This window comes from Coloeus monedula (genome assembly GCF_965178545.1).
Source record: "Coloeus monedula genome assembly, chromosome: 4".
NCBI lineage: Eukaryota > Metazoa > Chordata > Aves > Passeriformes > Corvidae > Coloeus > Coloeus monedula.
Genome location: NC_138784.1, coordinates 12394285 through 12411410, shown reverse-complemented (window position 1 = coordinate 12411410; position 17126 = coordinate 12394285). Strand labels below are relative to the sequence as shown.

General features: G+C 41.4%; 2 protein-coding genes across 2 annotated transcripts in view; both read right to left on the bottom strand.

Moving 5' to 3' along the window:
- ANO2 (anoctamin 2) overlaps window positions 1–1311 on the bottom strand; it is a gene marked incomplete at both ends in the record, with an annotated part of 148589 nt that extends 147278 nt beyond the window's left edge. Inside the window, one exon of the mRNA XM_082281149.1 lies at window positions 1252–1311. Coding sequence (XP_082137275.1) covers window positions 1252–1311 — 60 coding nt within the window. The remainder of the gene's footprint in view (window positions 1–1251) is intronic.
- A 3981-nt stretch (window positions 1312–5292) lies between these two features.
- VWF (von Willebrand factor) overlaps window positions 5293–17126 on the bottom strand; it is a 123177-nt gene continuing 111343 nt past the window's right edge. The window contains exons 47-52 of the mRNA XM_082280644.1: window positions 16020–16130; window positions 12963–13061; window positions 11704–11832; window positions 10302–10341; window positions 7032–7129; window positions 5293–5635 (exon numbers count right to left, since the gene is read on the bottom strand). Of these exons, the coding sequence (XP_082136770.1) occupies window positions 5447–5635; window positions 7032–7129; window positions 10302–10341; window positions 11704–11832; window positions 12963–13061; window positions 16020–16130 (666 nt within the window). The 3' untranslated portion in view covers window positions 5293–5446. The remainder of the gene's footprint in view (window positions 5636–7031; window positions 7130–10301; window positions 10342–11703; window positions 11833–12962; window positions 13062–16019; window positions 16131–17126) is intronic.

The window sequence follows — 17126 nt, the reverse complement described above, 5'->3', positions numbered from 1 at the left end:
TCTTATGCACATCTCCACCAAACTCAACACAACTACAGCAAAGCGTGATTTCCTCCCCTGTGTCTTCAAAAGCACCATTTTAGGGCCTGTTAAGAATCACAGGAGTTAAAGACAGGCAAGGCTGTTTGGGTTGTCTCTAATGCCATCTAATTTGCACACTGTGTGTTCAGGGCTCATACAGTACCTCTCAGACTGCAGGTGGGAAGGGCAAAACCACAAATCCTGACTAATGCCTTGGACAGCCCAGGTGCATCTGCCTGTCTGAACCCCATTCCAACACTCAGTTTGAAATGTCCTGAGCCTCCAGGACACCCAGCTGGAGAATCTCTTGGGTAGGACTCAGTATCTCAGTTGTATTCCTTTACATCTGGCCACACATAACACTGATTCCCTTTGCTTTCCCACCTCCAGAATATGATTAGAGAAGAAACACTCTTTCTAAAGAGAATCATCCAATTCTGAGCCTAGTTACGGGACTGATTTTAATAGAAACAGCTAAGCAGCAGGGGACTAAATATCTAAATAGTTCTTGACCCATTCTAAAGAGAGATATACCAGATATCTAAAATTTAATGGTCAAATTCTATCCTTCTATTATTCAAATAAGAAGTTTGAAGTTCACAGCAGAGATACAGCCCCAGAAACAATGAGCTAACATAGAAACAACCGTAGAGCTTTTGACTGTGACAGCAAAAGAACAATGACCCAGCATCAGCACTGCAAGTTTTTCTAAACTTGTGCACTGGGGACTCCAACACAAAGGTTTTATGCACTGAGCACATTTGTTCCTGGTGTATGGGAATTGAGATCTCAGGGCTGCACACTTTCTTCTGGAAAAGGATATTGCTCACTCCCCACAGTTGCATTGCAATAAGGCAAATGCAGGTGGAAACAGCAGAAGTCCAGCACAAGGCATTTGCCTAGTGGTTGTCTTTTCCACATGGATCACAACATTGACCCACAGCTGCACTCCTGAGGCTTCAGGAGAAATAAACTCTGCGTGTTTTATCTCTCTGTACGTAACCTGGGCTGCAGATTTCTCTTTCCTTTTTTTTTAATGTCTTAAAGGAGACAGATAAGTCCTTCCAAAGTACTCCTTTCTCTGTTCTCCACCCCATTTTAGTCTATCCCACTTCAAAGGCAGCAATTAAGAATGAAGCAGAGAACAAACTTACCGGGCATGTGTGTTTCCATGTTGCCTGGAGGTTTGGCTGGAAGTTGCATCAGTGCTAAAATAGGATGTGGCTATGCCGTGCACAATCTGCTTCTGCACTGGCTTAAGGAGGGAACAGCACCAGCAGCTATTTCCATCCTGCCCTGATCCTGCTTTAAGCAAACCACAAACTGAAGCTAATTAGTGAGACCTTCTGGTTTGGTGATTACCCTTTTGGAGGGAAGAGAGGGAGAAAGACCAAATTCCCATGACCTGAGAGGCCATGGCAATTCTCTGCTGGAACTTCAGCATCTTGTCTTCATGCTCCATAATGCCTTAAGAAGCAAGGTAACAACAGGCATATTTTGTCCAGAAGGCAGTGGAGAGGAAGGAAAAAAGCTAATGCAGAACCAGGGCTCCACAACAGAGCCAGCACTGTCCAAAGAACCAGCACTCAAGGATCAGATTGTCTTGGAGGTGGTTTCGGCAGGGAAGAGTGTCCTTACATCCACAAAGCTTCACAGTGCTTCTGGGTAGGAGGTAAGTGTGGAAAGGTTTTTATAAGGCTCTGTTTCAAGTACTCAAGTTACCTCAGTGCCTGGATGCACTGTCATGCCTGCATGAAATATTCAAGGGATTATCTTGTAATCAACTGTCTAATCAGAAGAGGTGATGGATCCTGCTTAGCCTTCTACCTTGCAATTTAAGCAATGTATAGGGAAGAAAAGCTGTTGACGACCAATGCTATCTGAGAAAGGACTTTTATTTGCTAATGCTAATTAGAGGGAGACATAACTAATTTGAGTCCAAATCTTTTTCTTCTTTTAGCCTATTTATGACACTATGATGGTTTCTCTAGTGTGACAGGGAGAAATTGATTTATTCAATGCCTGAATAAAGTCCAGTGGTTCTACAACCTCGTGAACCAGGACAGTGCACTATGTCATGGCTGGCAAGAGCAGAAGTTGTCTCTGTCACAGAGAGATGGGCTGATGCACTCTGACTGTGTTATCAAATCTGCTGGCTATGTAAAGGGAAGAGTGCAGCTGTTGTGTCCCAAAACTTGGGCTCAGTGATGTAAAATTTACCCAGCAAGACTAAGAAATATACATGGGGCTTTAAATTCATTAAATCACCGCACTCTTCTTGGTCCCTACTTTGAAATGGCATTTCTTACCTTCTAACCAATATATCAACAGATATCAAATACTTTGTTCTTTTTACCCTGCTAGTATCTTGTGTTACTCTCAGAACTTCTTTCAGAAGTTTTAAAAATCATTAATATATTTCCTAGCCAGGGAACAAATCTCCTGCTTTCTACAGTTATCTCAGGGAGAGGGAAATAAAAACTTTATGGAAGTTCTGCTACTTTCCATGCACAATCTATGCTGCTCCAACTAAGCTCAAAACCAGAAAGGCAAACGCTCTAATTCTGGAATAGTATAGGAATGTGGAGGCAGGTCCTGCTGGGATCCATGTGAAGTTATAGCTCTGCCTGCACAGGTTCCAATTACCAGCTCCTACAAGCCATAAGGATGGGTGTATTACAGGTAATACACTTAGCTTAGGTAACAAATAATATACACAGCAATATGAGAGGAAACAATATCCAGCTGCTTAGAATGGAAGTAGTCTATTTTTAAGACTTTCCAATGAAGAAAATCATATCTTGGCATCACTGTCTTTCCTGAGGTACCTGGGTACAGTGTTAATTGATAATGCAGAGCTGTGACAAATAATACCAATAGACCCAATCGTGTTTCACCTGCTGTACAGGAGTGGTGCTTGCAAGTCTCTAGAAGTTAGCAGAGTGATTAGATGTTTTTAATTATTAAGAAGTTATATAAGACTCTTCCCCAAATCCATTTAGCATTCCTGTAAATCTATCCTGGGGCACACTCAACGATCCAGTTGGTGTTCTGAAGCGGTGGGATGTGCTCCTAATCATTGGTGGAAAGGTAATGGCCAGGGTAGTTCAAACCATCAAGGCTCACAAACACTATGCATGACTTGGGAAATGACATTCCTCAAAGCCTGGCTTTTGCTGGAGAATGTCAACAGAGCAGTCAGGTGTGCAGTGCTACGTGATGTGCTGGCACACTTGATCATAGGCAGGATGATGCTCTTCATTTCTGCCAGGGAGGAATGCTCCTGGAATTGCACTAATTGCAGCTGCCTGTGTGAAAGGCAATGAAACCTGCATGGAGCAGGTCCGAGCCCGCTGCGTCCTTAGGCAAAAGACAGACAGCTCTTTTGGGGCAGATGGCCTGAAAACGTTTGATTCTCATGCCAGCAAGTCAAGGTCAAAAATGTATTGACCTCCTCAGCCTGTTTAAGGAGATGTTATAACATTCCCTTTGGCTTTTTCTTTCCTGCCAGTCTGTTTCTACAACAGGATTTTCAAGGAAGATTCCTTCTGGCCTTGCATACAACAAGGGCTTGGAATACACAGGTAGTAGCCAGGCCTGAGTAACGACATCCAGACCACACCAAAGTCCCCAGAACTCCCTGCTGTAAGGAAAGCCAGTAAGTGCTCTTCTCGTGGGCTGCACTGCACTGAGAAGCCAGTGCATGACTCATACAATTCATTATCTAATTAGAAGACCGGTCTGAAGCCACGAAGCCTTAGGCTGCAATCCTGTTAGCTTTCATGAGCTAAGGGTCAGTCTGGGTGAGGGCACAGGTGGAAACAAAGGGACATCCCAGCCATGCTAAGTGATAGAGGATGACATTTGCCTTTTACTCCCAATCCATCCCTTCTTTCTGCTCCTCTCCGATGCTCCAGGTTGCTATTCCAGGAATTGCTGATCTTCAGTTCCAGATGAACTGTTGATTCCCTGGGTGACCCAAATCCATCTGTCAGGAAGCTTAATATCCAGAGGCAGCTACAGGAATGAACTGGTGTGAGGGTGGAGGTAAACTGGTGACAGATCTACTGCAGCAAGTAGGGCTGGTGCCAATTAAAACTGGGTTTCTCTCTCTGGTGTTATTGTGGCCCTACAGCAGAAGAAACAGAGATGCATGGAAGGCCTGCACTTCTAGCATTGTGCAGCAATAATGGATGTCTTGAAAGAATAATAAAAACAAAAGGGCTTACAATTCAGGGTGTGTTGCATCCACAGCTGAATGGCAAGAAAGAAGCAGCAGGGATCTGCCTTGTTCCTCTAAAAAAGGAATAAAATGTACCTTTTTAGTTGAAAGCACAAGAGTTTTTGTTTGTTTCCATGCAGACGTAGAGGTGTTTTGACCCATTTAATCGTGTCACAGTGCTATTCATTATATAAAAATTATTAATTAAAAGAGAAGTTTAAATAATCCTTATCTTTCAAAAATGCAAATGAAAATAACAGTTGTCCCTCTCTCATATTTTTGAGAAATTAGTACTTCCCAGTGAAACTGCTTCACTGACACAAGATTCCTCCAGGACCAACAACACTCTGAAAAATCTTTTGTGTTCCATGGCCTGACCAGAAAAAGTAGAATTTAAATCCTGGTAAATTTATGCCTGGCAGCAGTAACTAAAATAAACCTGCCACTGAAAAATCTGCATCTAAATGAATTCCAACTTTTGGAATGAATGCAACAGATGAAGTTCCGGCACCTGGAAATACGGGAGATAACCACTGAGCTTTCTCCTCCAGTTGGTCTGGGGAAAGGCTGAACTAAGAGCTGTCCTTAACCCTGTACACAAGTACTGAGGACTTGCAGAATTTACACAGCCTGTCCTCAACACACAATTTCTTTGCATTCAACCTCAGGAGAAACACATATATGCATTGCAGAAAGATATTTGGTTGTCTGAGCCACAACCAGTATTGTTTGTGTACCAGGAACATCCCACTCTTATTCTGAAGCGTTATCCCATAATTACTGTACTCCCTGAAAAGAATGGGAAGAAAAAGAGCAAAAAATTAAAAGTCCACAGTGTGTCACTAAGGACTGAATCGGGGAATGAAAGTGTAATGCCTTTGCAGACAATACTAAGTGATTTGGGATATGTTCTTTAAGTAAAAGCAACTGTTTCCAAGCCTGATCTATTTGTGGTTGTTCAATGGATTAATTTCCATGGTGAAATGGAGGGGATCAATACAGCCTGCAATCCCTCTCCCACAGTCCACCCCAAGATGAATCAGACTGCGTTCTGTTGTGCTGGTAAGCTTTATTGTTTGCTGTGTTGATACAATTATTCAGCATTCTAATGGATAAGGCAGTGTACAGAGAAAATGAGGCTTGCATTGTGAACTTCCTCCATCATAAAGCTTCAGATTAAGCAACTGGGCTTCTGGGCAATATTCATGGCGTGCACTTCCGAGCACGGCACTCGCACAGTGAGGCGGAGTGGATGTAGTGCTGCACCATGGTCCCGTTGGGACAGCGCAGCGGGATCGTCACCGTGGTGGTCTGAGTGGCTGTACAGCAGCTGCACAGGTCTTCCCACTGCCCTGTCTGAGCAGAGTACTTGGTGGTGCTTCTGCACTTGCCCTAAACAGAAAAAAAGAGAGCTGAAGTTTGAACAGAGCTTCATCGCACTCAGAATCCTGGTTCTTTCCTTCAAAATATCCATGGGTGACTTTGTCCAGCTTCTGTGCTCTGCTGCAAAACATGAACTCAGAAACAGGTACCTGACTCCAGAGTGTGGGGTGCTGCTCAAAGAGTGACTTCTTATGAGCATAAGCAGAGCAAAAGAGAGGTGAAGAAACTGCTCACACACACACAAAAGCCCGGAATTCAAAATCTCATAGGGAATGTCCAGACATGTGGTGTTGGCTTCTGAGCAAATGTGGTTATCATACATTCAGAAAGTGCTTTAGCCCAAATGCTGCAAGCCACACATCCACTGTTGTCCTGCTGGTGCTATTTTTCCTTGTTCTGCTTGTCTGGTCACTTAACTAATTTAGACCAAGCTGTCAGTGCCTGTAGCTATAAGTCCTCATGATGTAAAAACACACATCACACTCTGTCAGAGTTCATTTCCTTTGGTGGCTCTGTGCTCTTGTTTCCCAGTCTAATTAAATTAAAATATCCTATCATTAGCAGGGAAGACTTTAGAAAAAATTTACTTATTATTTATTCCCAATATAAAATCTGAACTTCTGCAGGAGAAACATTGATACTCATGACTTTATGGCTAAGGTCCATTTACTTTGTAGATAGGACAAGAGGTCAAGAATTATTAGTTATGCCATAACTCGGATTGCACACAAGGGTTAATTAAAATCCTCGTATGGGGCTTGTTTATCTTGGAAAGAGCAGAGATGGGAACACCCAGAAGGGAAGTTATGCTTCTGTTTTAAAAGGAAGTTGCCCTATAAGGTGTAAGCAGTGATGGGTTGGAAATTAAACTTTTAATCTGATTATGGAAGACACAAGATACGTAGAACACAACAGCTTGGTGCCAAGGCTAACGGAGGAATCACAGAGCTTCCAGGGCACACAAGTCAAATCTTGGGACTCAGGTTTAAAGATCTTTTAAAGTGTCATTTATCTAAATACCTATTTAAATTCCCCTAATCGACCCAGAGGCTCAGTGCTTAACTACAGACTCAGAGCTGAAAATAAGCTTCATACATGTAAAGATAAATATTCCTTTTTTTAATGTAGAAAGTCCTAACAGACTTCAGTCATTATTTTCTGATGGAAGCAAAGGAGAGTGGGATGAACAAAGCCTTTGAGTCTAACATAGGCGCCTTTTTTCATGCTGGCTTGACTAGGGAAAATTCGGCATCACCAAATTACTTCAGGAAATAAGTGCCAATGAGATTAACCCCAAGTCAATCAATGATGACAGTTACTGAAGAAAAACCATGGTGGAGGAAAAGGCTTCCTTTTGGGAAAGGGGAGGTCTTGGGGCAGACGGGGGTTGATTTTTGTTATTTACCTCACAATGAGAAATGGGCACCTCCTTTTCAGCCACACATCCATTGATATTCCCATACTGTAGTCTGGTACTTACTGGATGACATTCCACCTCCACACCTACCAAGTAAAAAAAGAGAAAAGTGTTTGACACTGCTGACAATTGCTGTTTGTTACTCACTTCCCTTTACTCCTGAAATTGCTGTTAGTGAGGTGGTATTCCTGGTAAGATCCCCAGCTGGGTGTTTCTCCTTAGAGTAATTCATGTAGAGTTGTGTGACTATTTCACACTGCAGCCCTAAAGTTCCACTAGAGAGGAGGGTTTCCCTCATGTTTCTTTTCAATTGACTGCTTTGTTTTAAAGTCACTTTGGCCATCTAACACCAGCCTCTTACCTGGTCTTAGACAACTCTCCTTTTAAGGACAGTTCAATGGTAAAGCAGAAAAAGCAGGAAAAAGATGACACACGTGGGAACCCCAAAATCCTGATCAGACAAAAAGAGCACCCTGTCCTGACTATTCCCCAGGCTGATACAGCTCTCCAGATCACCTCACATGCAGAGGTGAGTCGCTGCCTTCTGGACTGTGGGGACTCACACCTGTTTTCCAATACTTCTTGCTCAGTGTTAGGGAAATTCTCCCTGTTTTGTTGAGGTTTTTTCCACCTTATGGGAAACCCACATAAGAGGCAGTAGGTATGGATTTGTTCTGTCTGGAAGGTGCAAGCTCAGGGAATTGGCTTATCCCTCTGTGAAGTGAGGATGGATTGCTACGAGCTGTTAACTCTGGTAACCAACAGAGACTCTGTCCCCCCAGTTTTAAAGGGAACTTCATCATTACTACACTCAAATATAGACTAATCCAGAATATTTTCTTCTGAACTTTTGCATGTTTTGGTCTGCATCTAAAGACTTGTGAAGGAGTCAATGCTTTGGGGTATTTTGTGGGTATTTTGTGCAGAGATAAGAGCAGCTCCATGTATTGTTACTGTAGTTTTATGTCTCAGTGAAAAAACAGGTTCCCCCTCGTACCCATTTCTAGCTAACCAGTGGAATTTCTGTGTTTTACAGAACACTGGACTGAGTTTTAGGTACTATTCACCAGCCAGAAAGCTGAAGGAATTCAGCAGGGCAACTGCACAACTTAAGTACATACACAAAGGGGAGAGAAAGGTGTTCATCTTCCTACCAGCAAAGACAGCTTTCTATTGGAATGTTGGTACCAAATTGACTCTGTGCCTTGCTAAAACCTTACATTTCACTAAAAAAAAAAAAAAAAATGCAGCTCATTTCTGGTTCCAGGCCTGGAAATGCCCTTTCTCTTTTAATGATTTCATCCCCACATATGACAAAAATTGTCCACCTGAAAGGCCAGTCGTGTCCACACAATTGAAAGGCACAACCAAAATAATTGTCATCAGCCTCAACACAGCTTCATCCTCTTTTTGCTCCTGACTTATCAACTTGCTCTCTAATTACTTTACCTCTGTTATTTACTCTTCTTGTTGACTGTGACCCCTCTGCAAAGGCAAGTGCTTGTAACTTAACGAGACACGTGGGATTGAGATCAACAGAGAAAAGAGGTGAGAAGCAGAGATGCAAATTCTTTGTTCAGCAGGAAAATAAGGAATATCTTTTGCCAATTATCAAGCCCTGTGCTAGCACCACAAAAATCTCATGAGAAAATAAGACCTGCTCACTTATGTGCTCCTACAAACTTAAAACCTGGAACAGTGCCCTCAGACACACTAAAAAACTCCAGTTGTGAAGGCCTAACATAGAAAGTGAAACTGGCCCCTGAGCCAACCTTTTCCCAAGGACATGTAGGACTCTGCTGAGCCAAAGGCATCAGCCTGGACTTGAGAGAACTAGTTCTTTGCCCAATCTTTATGGCACTGAGACATTTGAAAGACAGACTCTCTCAAGACCTTGGAGGATAATGTGATCTATGTCCATGAGAAACTGAGCTACACCTAGGCAAAATGGGAATAAGGATTTGAAGGTCCATTAAATATGGGAGTTTTTAGGCACGCAGTACTTCACCTAGATGAATTTGCTTTTGTTGCTGCAAGGAGGTAGCACTTTGAAATGACTGCAACTGATCTATGCATTGATCTGTTCTCATTTGGAACTAGTTTGTCCTCGATTACAGTGATTGGCACTCACAATTAGCAGAGCCTGCCCACCACCTTGTCTTTTAAATCTCAAAATTTTGTTCATAAATAATTTTGAGTATTCCTTACTTTTAGCCGGGTAGATCAAAGCTCCCTTAACCAAATTAGCTGTTTGATCCATTTGATGACAGTCTCTCAATAGCTTTCTGACTTCTATCTCTCAAGACAGAGCTCAGTGATTATCCAGACAGGCAAAGGCTGCAAACTCTCTAGGAGTTACCATCCTTCATCAGGGGTATTATTGCAGCAGTTCCTGTGCCAGTGTGGTGATGGGCTGCTATGCTGGCCATCTTTTATTTATTAGCACATGCACAGCAAAAATAGGAAAATTAAAAGACATGACACAGATGAGATGTTGATATTCTGACCTTAAAAGAGAATTTCAATCCTTTGTTATCTTTCTTTTTTTAATATTAAATAAGCTACAGTATTATTTTTTACTTACAGAGGAGAAAACTGAGAGGTTATCTGCTCACAAAAGTATCAGAGATTCATTTTAGAAATGAGAACCCAACCCTGCAATCCTTCCTTATGTAAGCAAACCCTTCCTACTCTCACAGCCAGACATTTGGATTATCCACACAATGATGCATGAAATTAAGAGTTGCAGGATTGACCACTAAACTGACAAATTTAGGAAGCAGTCAGGCTGTTCCATAGGAATGCATTTCCCCTACCATTTTTTGGTTATTATACTATCAAAAATATTACTGCCACCAGGGTTTGGCTTTTTTGATTAATTAATTTTAAGTTGATCAATTATTCATGAAGTGTTTTCCTCACATATTCAGTGGTATCAGGTTATGTGACTTGTCAGGCTGGCTGTGCAGGACTGTTCCTGTTACCACCAGATGAACAATAAAATAAAACATTCATAATTACCATCTGCATAAAATGTGGAAAGTATCTATTTCTTTCTAAGCACTTGGGAATACTGTCAAAACACATGTTCTAGATGACAAAACATGACAGTGGCATCCCAGTCAGCGGGTGGGCTTCTTTGATGCTTTATTATAACCACATTGCTAAGCTCTGCTTCATTACTCTGGATATTATGGAAAATGTAGGTACTTACACACACTGCCATTCCCACGCAAGATTTCTGGATTATTTACTTACATGTGTCACAGCAAGTGTTGCCAATTTTTGAAATTCTGCCCTAAAATGACAAAAAAAAAAAAAAAAGAACCGAAATTTTGTCACTTCTCTTCTGCTGAAATAAGATGTGTAAAGCAGGGTACTAGGCAAAAGAAAAAACCAAACACCTGAATATCTGTATTATACAAAATTATAAATCTACATTAATAATCTTCTCTTTATCAATTTTAAGGTTTTGAACTTGTGATGGTATTTGCTGGTACAAAAAATAATTCTCAGAAATATATGTATGATGCAAATTATTGAAAATCCACAGTGAAAGGAAAAACAGAGAAATATTTACACTGCAGGGTGATGCCATTGTTGTGCTAAACCCCTGAGCTCACATGCTCCAAAGTCTGGAGGCTTTTTTTAATTAAAAACCCTAAAATTTTGATCTCCCAACTAGATGAAAACCACTAATTTTATAGCCCAAACAGTTCTGTTTGGGAGGGATAGGAGAAGAATAAATGCAGTTTGAGAAATTCTCGTTAAATAGTAAACAGTTTTTCACTGATTTTCCATTAAGATCATTTGAATATGATAATAACCCCAAGCCTGTAATATAATGCAGCACTTCTTTCTTAATCTTTGTTTATGTAACAAAACTGTGTACTGTAATTTCACAAAGTGAGAAATGCCCTGCAGAAGCTTTATTTTTCCTGCATTATGCATAACAAATCCTCCATTTGTTTTCTGTGTATGAGCAGAGTGGTTTGACTACAAGCTTTATTACAGGTTCCCTGCTTCCTGCCATGCCCAAGAAAATGGGAACAGGTGGATATAAACACCTGTAAGATGTATAAAACCTGACAGAAGAGCAAAAGCAGGGCCCCATGTGCTACATTCCCACCTAACTCTGTTCCTCAGTGTCTAATTAACATCAAATCACAAGAAAGATGGGTGGATACTTTGTGCAGGGCTAAACACTACCCTGCTAAACAACTGCAGTTCTGGAAGTTTGATCTTCCTACAGCAGGGTGAAAATTCCTTTCTCAAACCTCACATAATGGCAGAGAAAAAATATCTTAGCATTTCATATGCATATTTCTCAGTTTGTGTCATTGTCCACACAGTTTTGCTCTGGATCCTGAACTGAGAACATTGTTAGAAGCACTACTTGCAAACGTTTGGTATTTCAAATATTCAGCTTCACATTCATAACAGAATTACTGTAAGCAGTCAGTACAGACCCACAAAAAGCCAGCATACACTTTGAAACAGAGAAAACCTACATCTTTCTGAATTTCAGAGAAAGTTCAAATTCAGTTTAGCCAAGGCATTGGGAGAGGGTTGGGGTTTCCCACCCCAGCACACAGAAGGTACCATAAACGTGACAGAGTCCATTAGGAAACCTGGGAACAGGTCCCATTTCTCTACTTACTCCTTCAGCCAAGCATCTTCTGGCATCAAATGGAGGGCAGCCAGTGATTCTCCTTTCCCAGATAAATTCCCCTCTCTCATTTACTCTGCAGGAGTGACTGTCGCAGCCATCCTGAAGGGACGCATTTGCCTGGAAAGATTGAAGGGCTGTTAGCTTTACACAGAAACAACAGGGGACAGGAAGTTTTCAGGATATTCCTTGGCTGAAGTCTCAATTAAAGTACCATGGTGGTGACATTTATAAAACACGAAAATCTTTAGTAAACAGCATTGTTTATCAAAAAGTTGTCATCTTCTGTTTAATTCCACAGCCATATTGATCACAGCTCTGCCCAGATTGCCAAAACCTGACCTTTTTCAGGTCTTAACAGGGAAGAAATTTCCATTAACTTAGGAAAAAAACTTCTCTAAGTGAGAGATTTGGGGGTCTGGCCTGTGAATTTTCTTTTAAAGAGACATATATACAATTATTTACCTTCTGGATGAGTTGGGAGCTTCTTTAAAAATACTTATGTAAAACCACCCCCACACAGAATCATTTAAGTTCAAATAAACCCTTAAGAACAAGTCCAGCCACTAACCTAGCACTGCCAGTCAAGTCCACCACTAAACCATGTCCCTAAGGGCCACATCTACACATTTTTAAAATCCTTCCAGGGCTGGTGATTCAACCACTGCCCTGGGCAGCCTGTGCCAAAGCTGGAACATCCTTCCAGTGAAGAAAAAATTTGCTATCCAATCTAAACCTCCCCTGGTGCCAATTGAGGCTGTTTTCTCTCATCCTGTTTAAGAACATATCATGCATTAAGGCCAGGCTGGATGGGGCTCTGAGCAACCTGGTCTAGTGGAAGGTGTTGGAACAAGATAATCTTTAACGTCCCTTCCAACCCAATCAATTCCATGATTCTATGCTGGAGAAGTTTTTCAAAATTCACATTTTCAACTTACCTATTTCACGTTTAAAATGAGGGGTTTAATTTCTTCTAAACACCTGTTGAGGTCATATTCCAGTTAAAGTTCCTTCATAACATTCATGAATATAGAATGCCCCTCTAGAATTTTGCACTGTGGTATGAAGTCTCCTATTTTTTCCTTTACAAACATATTAACTTTCTTGATCAACCATTCTGAGATGAAGAACGCACTGGTAATACCATGCTACCTAATCAAAAATGAAGCAAAATGTACTCCCCTGGGGTCCAACAGAAACTGATGATACATTTACATTTACTTATAAATAAAAGAGTGCCTAAAACTTACCTGAAGATATTGAACCCTTCCATCTCTCAGCCTGATGCCACATGAAGTTGGCACACATTTTCCACAGCAAGAGCCAGGGATTTCCTGCCTTCTGTAATTCTAGAAGGTAAACGACATTTTTCTGGGTTTATTTTGTTTTAAGCATGCATCCTGTATTTATTATAGAAGGTTTAAAAAAAAAAATTAGATTCAGTGGACAAAACAATAGCCAGCAAAATATTTCTCAGTAAAGCCAATGAATTCTATACAATGCAACATGGAAAAGTAGTTGGAAGTGCTGAAACTGGAGGGAAAAGGACAAGATATCTAGTGAGCAGTGGGCAGGGAAAAGGGAGAACAAGGCTAAGCTGGAAAATTTGGAGTGTGGAAAGAAAAATAAAATGGCTGATAATACAAGAGACTAAAAGAGCATCAGAGAAGGTGCAATATAATAAAAGGGAAAATGAGAGAAAAAAGAAAAGGGGAATAATGGAGCCCCACAAACAGCACTGAAGGGAAAAACAGTGGCAGGAAAAAAAGCATGGGAGAATGAGCAGCACTAGGGGGGGAGGAAGAAAGGTATAGAGTGGATAATGGAAAGGAAAAAACCAAACCAAGCAGAAAGGAACTGAGCTAACACATGAAGTGTCCCACAGTAATGTCCCCAGCTGCTCCAGATAACCAACAGCTGCTTATGATGAGATGAACATTTTTAAGAAAACAAACACTTTCTGGTTCAAGTGAAGGCATGCATGTTATCCATATGTTTTTTATAGAAAGAATTTGGGGAGGGGGGGTTGCTATTAAATCATTGGGAGAAAACATAGTTCACTGTTATTTAGGGGAACTTACCCTACTTGCAAAAATATAAGCACCTAAGGCAGGTCATAAAATGACCATCCTGAGCAGAATATGCTGGAGTTGGCTGCACTTCAATTACCACTGCTTTTTACTTTCCCAACTGCAGCATCCTGGAGAAAGCAGGTGCTCCTGAGAGAATTGGTACTCTTAACCCATTTGTACTCTTAAATTTTATCCACGAGTAAGGAATTGCTTTTAATCTGGGTATACCATGAAGTCGAAGGCTTTGAGACAGGAAAGATCCTGTGAAGTGTGTGAATCCCACTGGCCTTAGGGGGATAAAGACATTCTGTATCTTATTTGATTTTTTTTTTCCCCCCCTTAAGCTCCACAAATTCATTACAATGGCTAGGAAGGGACATATATCCCTAGACCTGCAACTTCCCTTGGGTAGCTGCACATCTCCCAAACATAAGTTCACAGTCCTTAATAAGCCCAACTGGAAGTGGCCCTTTCTTCAGGGTTTTCTGTCTAGTCTGTACTTTTCGGTCACGTGGGGAAAAGGAGCTGTTTGGGAAATGTGTGGGTGGTGAAAGAAGCAGGAGAGGAATGTTTCCCCTTTTTTTTTTTTTTTTTACCATGTATTATATTGATTCCTCTACCTTTAATTTCTACAGCTGGCTTCTTGCATTGAGCAGCAAGAATGGATGTTTGCGTATCTTTGTGTGGGAACACACATATGCACACATGTCTCTGGCCACAAATCCAGTCTGGTGTATCTCTTTGGTTTTTTTTCATGGATCTACCAGGTTATATTTTGTGGAAGTTATATTTTGAGAAGGATGCTCAGCACTGAGCTTGGCCATTTATTTTCCCATCAGAAGCCTATGTCTACAATCAAACCTTACTGGATAATTTTAGACCCTGATATTAGGGTCTAAAATTACAAAAAGTATTCCAGGCTGTCGTTTTGGTCACAGGCTGCATCCACACCACCAAATAAAGGCATCAAGGACAGTTTGATGCCCCAGTGGACAAATGGAACAGGTATGAATTATCTGAGCTGCATTCTCCACATGAAACTGGCTGGCCTCAGGTTGTCCTAAACACTGACCTGTCCCTGGACATCATTTGGAAGTCACAATGTCATTTTTCTACTCTCAACAGGCCAGCTGGGACACTGTTGACAATTCTTCAAGAAAAAGGGTTGCAGGAAATCATTTGAGCCTGCAGTCTTGCTCTAGTTTTTTATTGGTAGAGATTACTCCCTACAGAAACTTAACTACATTTCCAGTCTTTTCCAGTTCTACTTCAGGATGGGAGATTGGACTCATCCAAAACTCTGCCCCTCTCTTTTCCAGGGACCCTATCAGTGTATGCCTCTCCTGGACATGAGCCAGGAATCCCACAGGATCATGTTAGAGATGTGGATTTTGGGTGCCACAGCCACCGCTTACACAGGCCCTGGGTTTGGTTGGGCTCATTGGGCTCCATCCATCATCCAGGGAAAGGATGAAGAAGAGGAAGAGGCATTTAAGCTTTTTTCTGTGAAACTTAGCTGCTGGTCTGTGCTCTTTGGACACAGGGAGATTAAAACAGCCTCTGCAACTCACTTAGGTCTCCTTCTACTCGAGGTGTTGGTGCTAAGAGTGAAAACTACACAATTGAGCAGAGCTAATCAGGCACTCCTGTCACACTGTTAGTCAGTGGAGTGAAAATGGGAGCTATATCCCTCTGGCTTTCTCAAAGTCATTCCTTGCAGGTGATAGCAGCAAAGCAGTAGCAAAGACTTCAAAAAACCAGTGGAACTGGTGGGGACAATCACCTCAAATCATCAAAGGCATGGGCTGGGAACTAAACAAAAGCTAGTGAGCCCAGTTTTTAGACAACTTGGAAGGGTCATAGGAAAGGCCTGAAGCATGGATATTTCTCTGAGCTGCCAGTCCCTGGAGGGACAGATAACACTGTAGGAATGAGGACACAGCAGTTCCTGTTGCAAATGATTTGCCAAACCTTATATTGCCCTAAGTAATCTAAAATAAACAATAAAATGTGCCAGTGGAGCTGAGTAGCATGTAAAGTTATCTATCTTTAGATCAGATTTGGTGCATATCATCTAATTCATGGAAAGAACACAGAGCCAAGACTTGTCAGAAGAACCTGAAGAAACGCCAAAGGCCCCAGAGTTGTACCAAACATAAACTGGTGTGTACAGTGAAGAACACAACTCTGATCAGACACACTCCTAAGCAGAACCGTCAGACTGCTCACACTCACCACTGGACAGGCCTGGCAGTTCAGTTTGGTGCATCTCAGAGTGTATTTCCGAGGCGCTGACTGGAAGCAGTCACACGTCGTGCACTGATCCACCATCAGGCGTCTCCCGTGCTGCAACATTGGAACTGGTTTGTCAGTCAGCGACCATCTCGCCAGCAAAACTCAAACCAACAAGAGACTTCAGGTTAAATCGCTTTCATTAAATCTTGCACTGTAATCCTTTGCTAGGGGAACAAGAAACCCATGTTTCCCAAGTTTCCAGAGACCCCAATTTTTTGCATCTGTGATTCCAGAACAAGCAGCATGGCATGAGGCTATTTTTCAAGAAAGCCCTTTAGAAGTCCTTAGTCTGAGAAATGGCATTGGCATCTCTTTGTTGCTTACAAATCTAGCAAGCAAGAAAGGGATCCTTGAAATTCATGAGGAAGATTTTTTTTTATTCTATGTGGTTGCCAAGAGTTCATTTTTGGAGTGTAATGAATTGATTTGGCAACCAGTTTTTATTCTAGAGCCATCACAACACACATATTATGGGCAGAAATTGTTTGGTTTTGTAACAACACTGCTTGGAATCTCTAAAGGCCTAAAAGCTTAAAATTGAGAAAAGACAAACAAAAAAATCCCAGAATTACTGATTGAAGAACTCCAGTTGTCCATAGTTATAAGCAAATCAGGCTGAGCACATTTAAAATTCCCTGAGCTCTTCCCCAGCACCCTGTTTTCTGGATCCCATCACCTTTTCAAAGCAAGCAAAAATGGCATTTAAAATGCAGAGCAAAAATGCCAAACCATTAAGTGGGAAACAAAAAGATGTGGAGTCAGTAATTGGTTACCCTACACGGAAAGGAATCTGAAAGACAAAGTCTTTCTTCCTCCCAAGTGCAAAGCCCTTCAATTTCAACCCCAAAATAACAAACCACAAAGGTTGAAGGAATAAAGTGGGATCAGCCTAGTCAAGATTTTCACAAAGAACTTCTAAAAGCTAATAAATAAGGTAAATAAATATGGTAAATAGACAATTTTACAAGATTATGAAAGGTTTGAGTTGTGCTTTAGATATTAATGGAATGCCACCGTTGATTTCATTTGGAATGGGAATTTCCCATG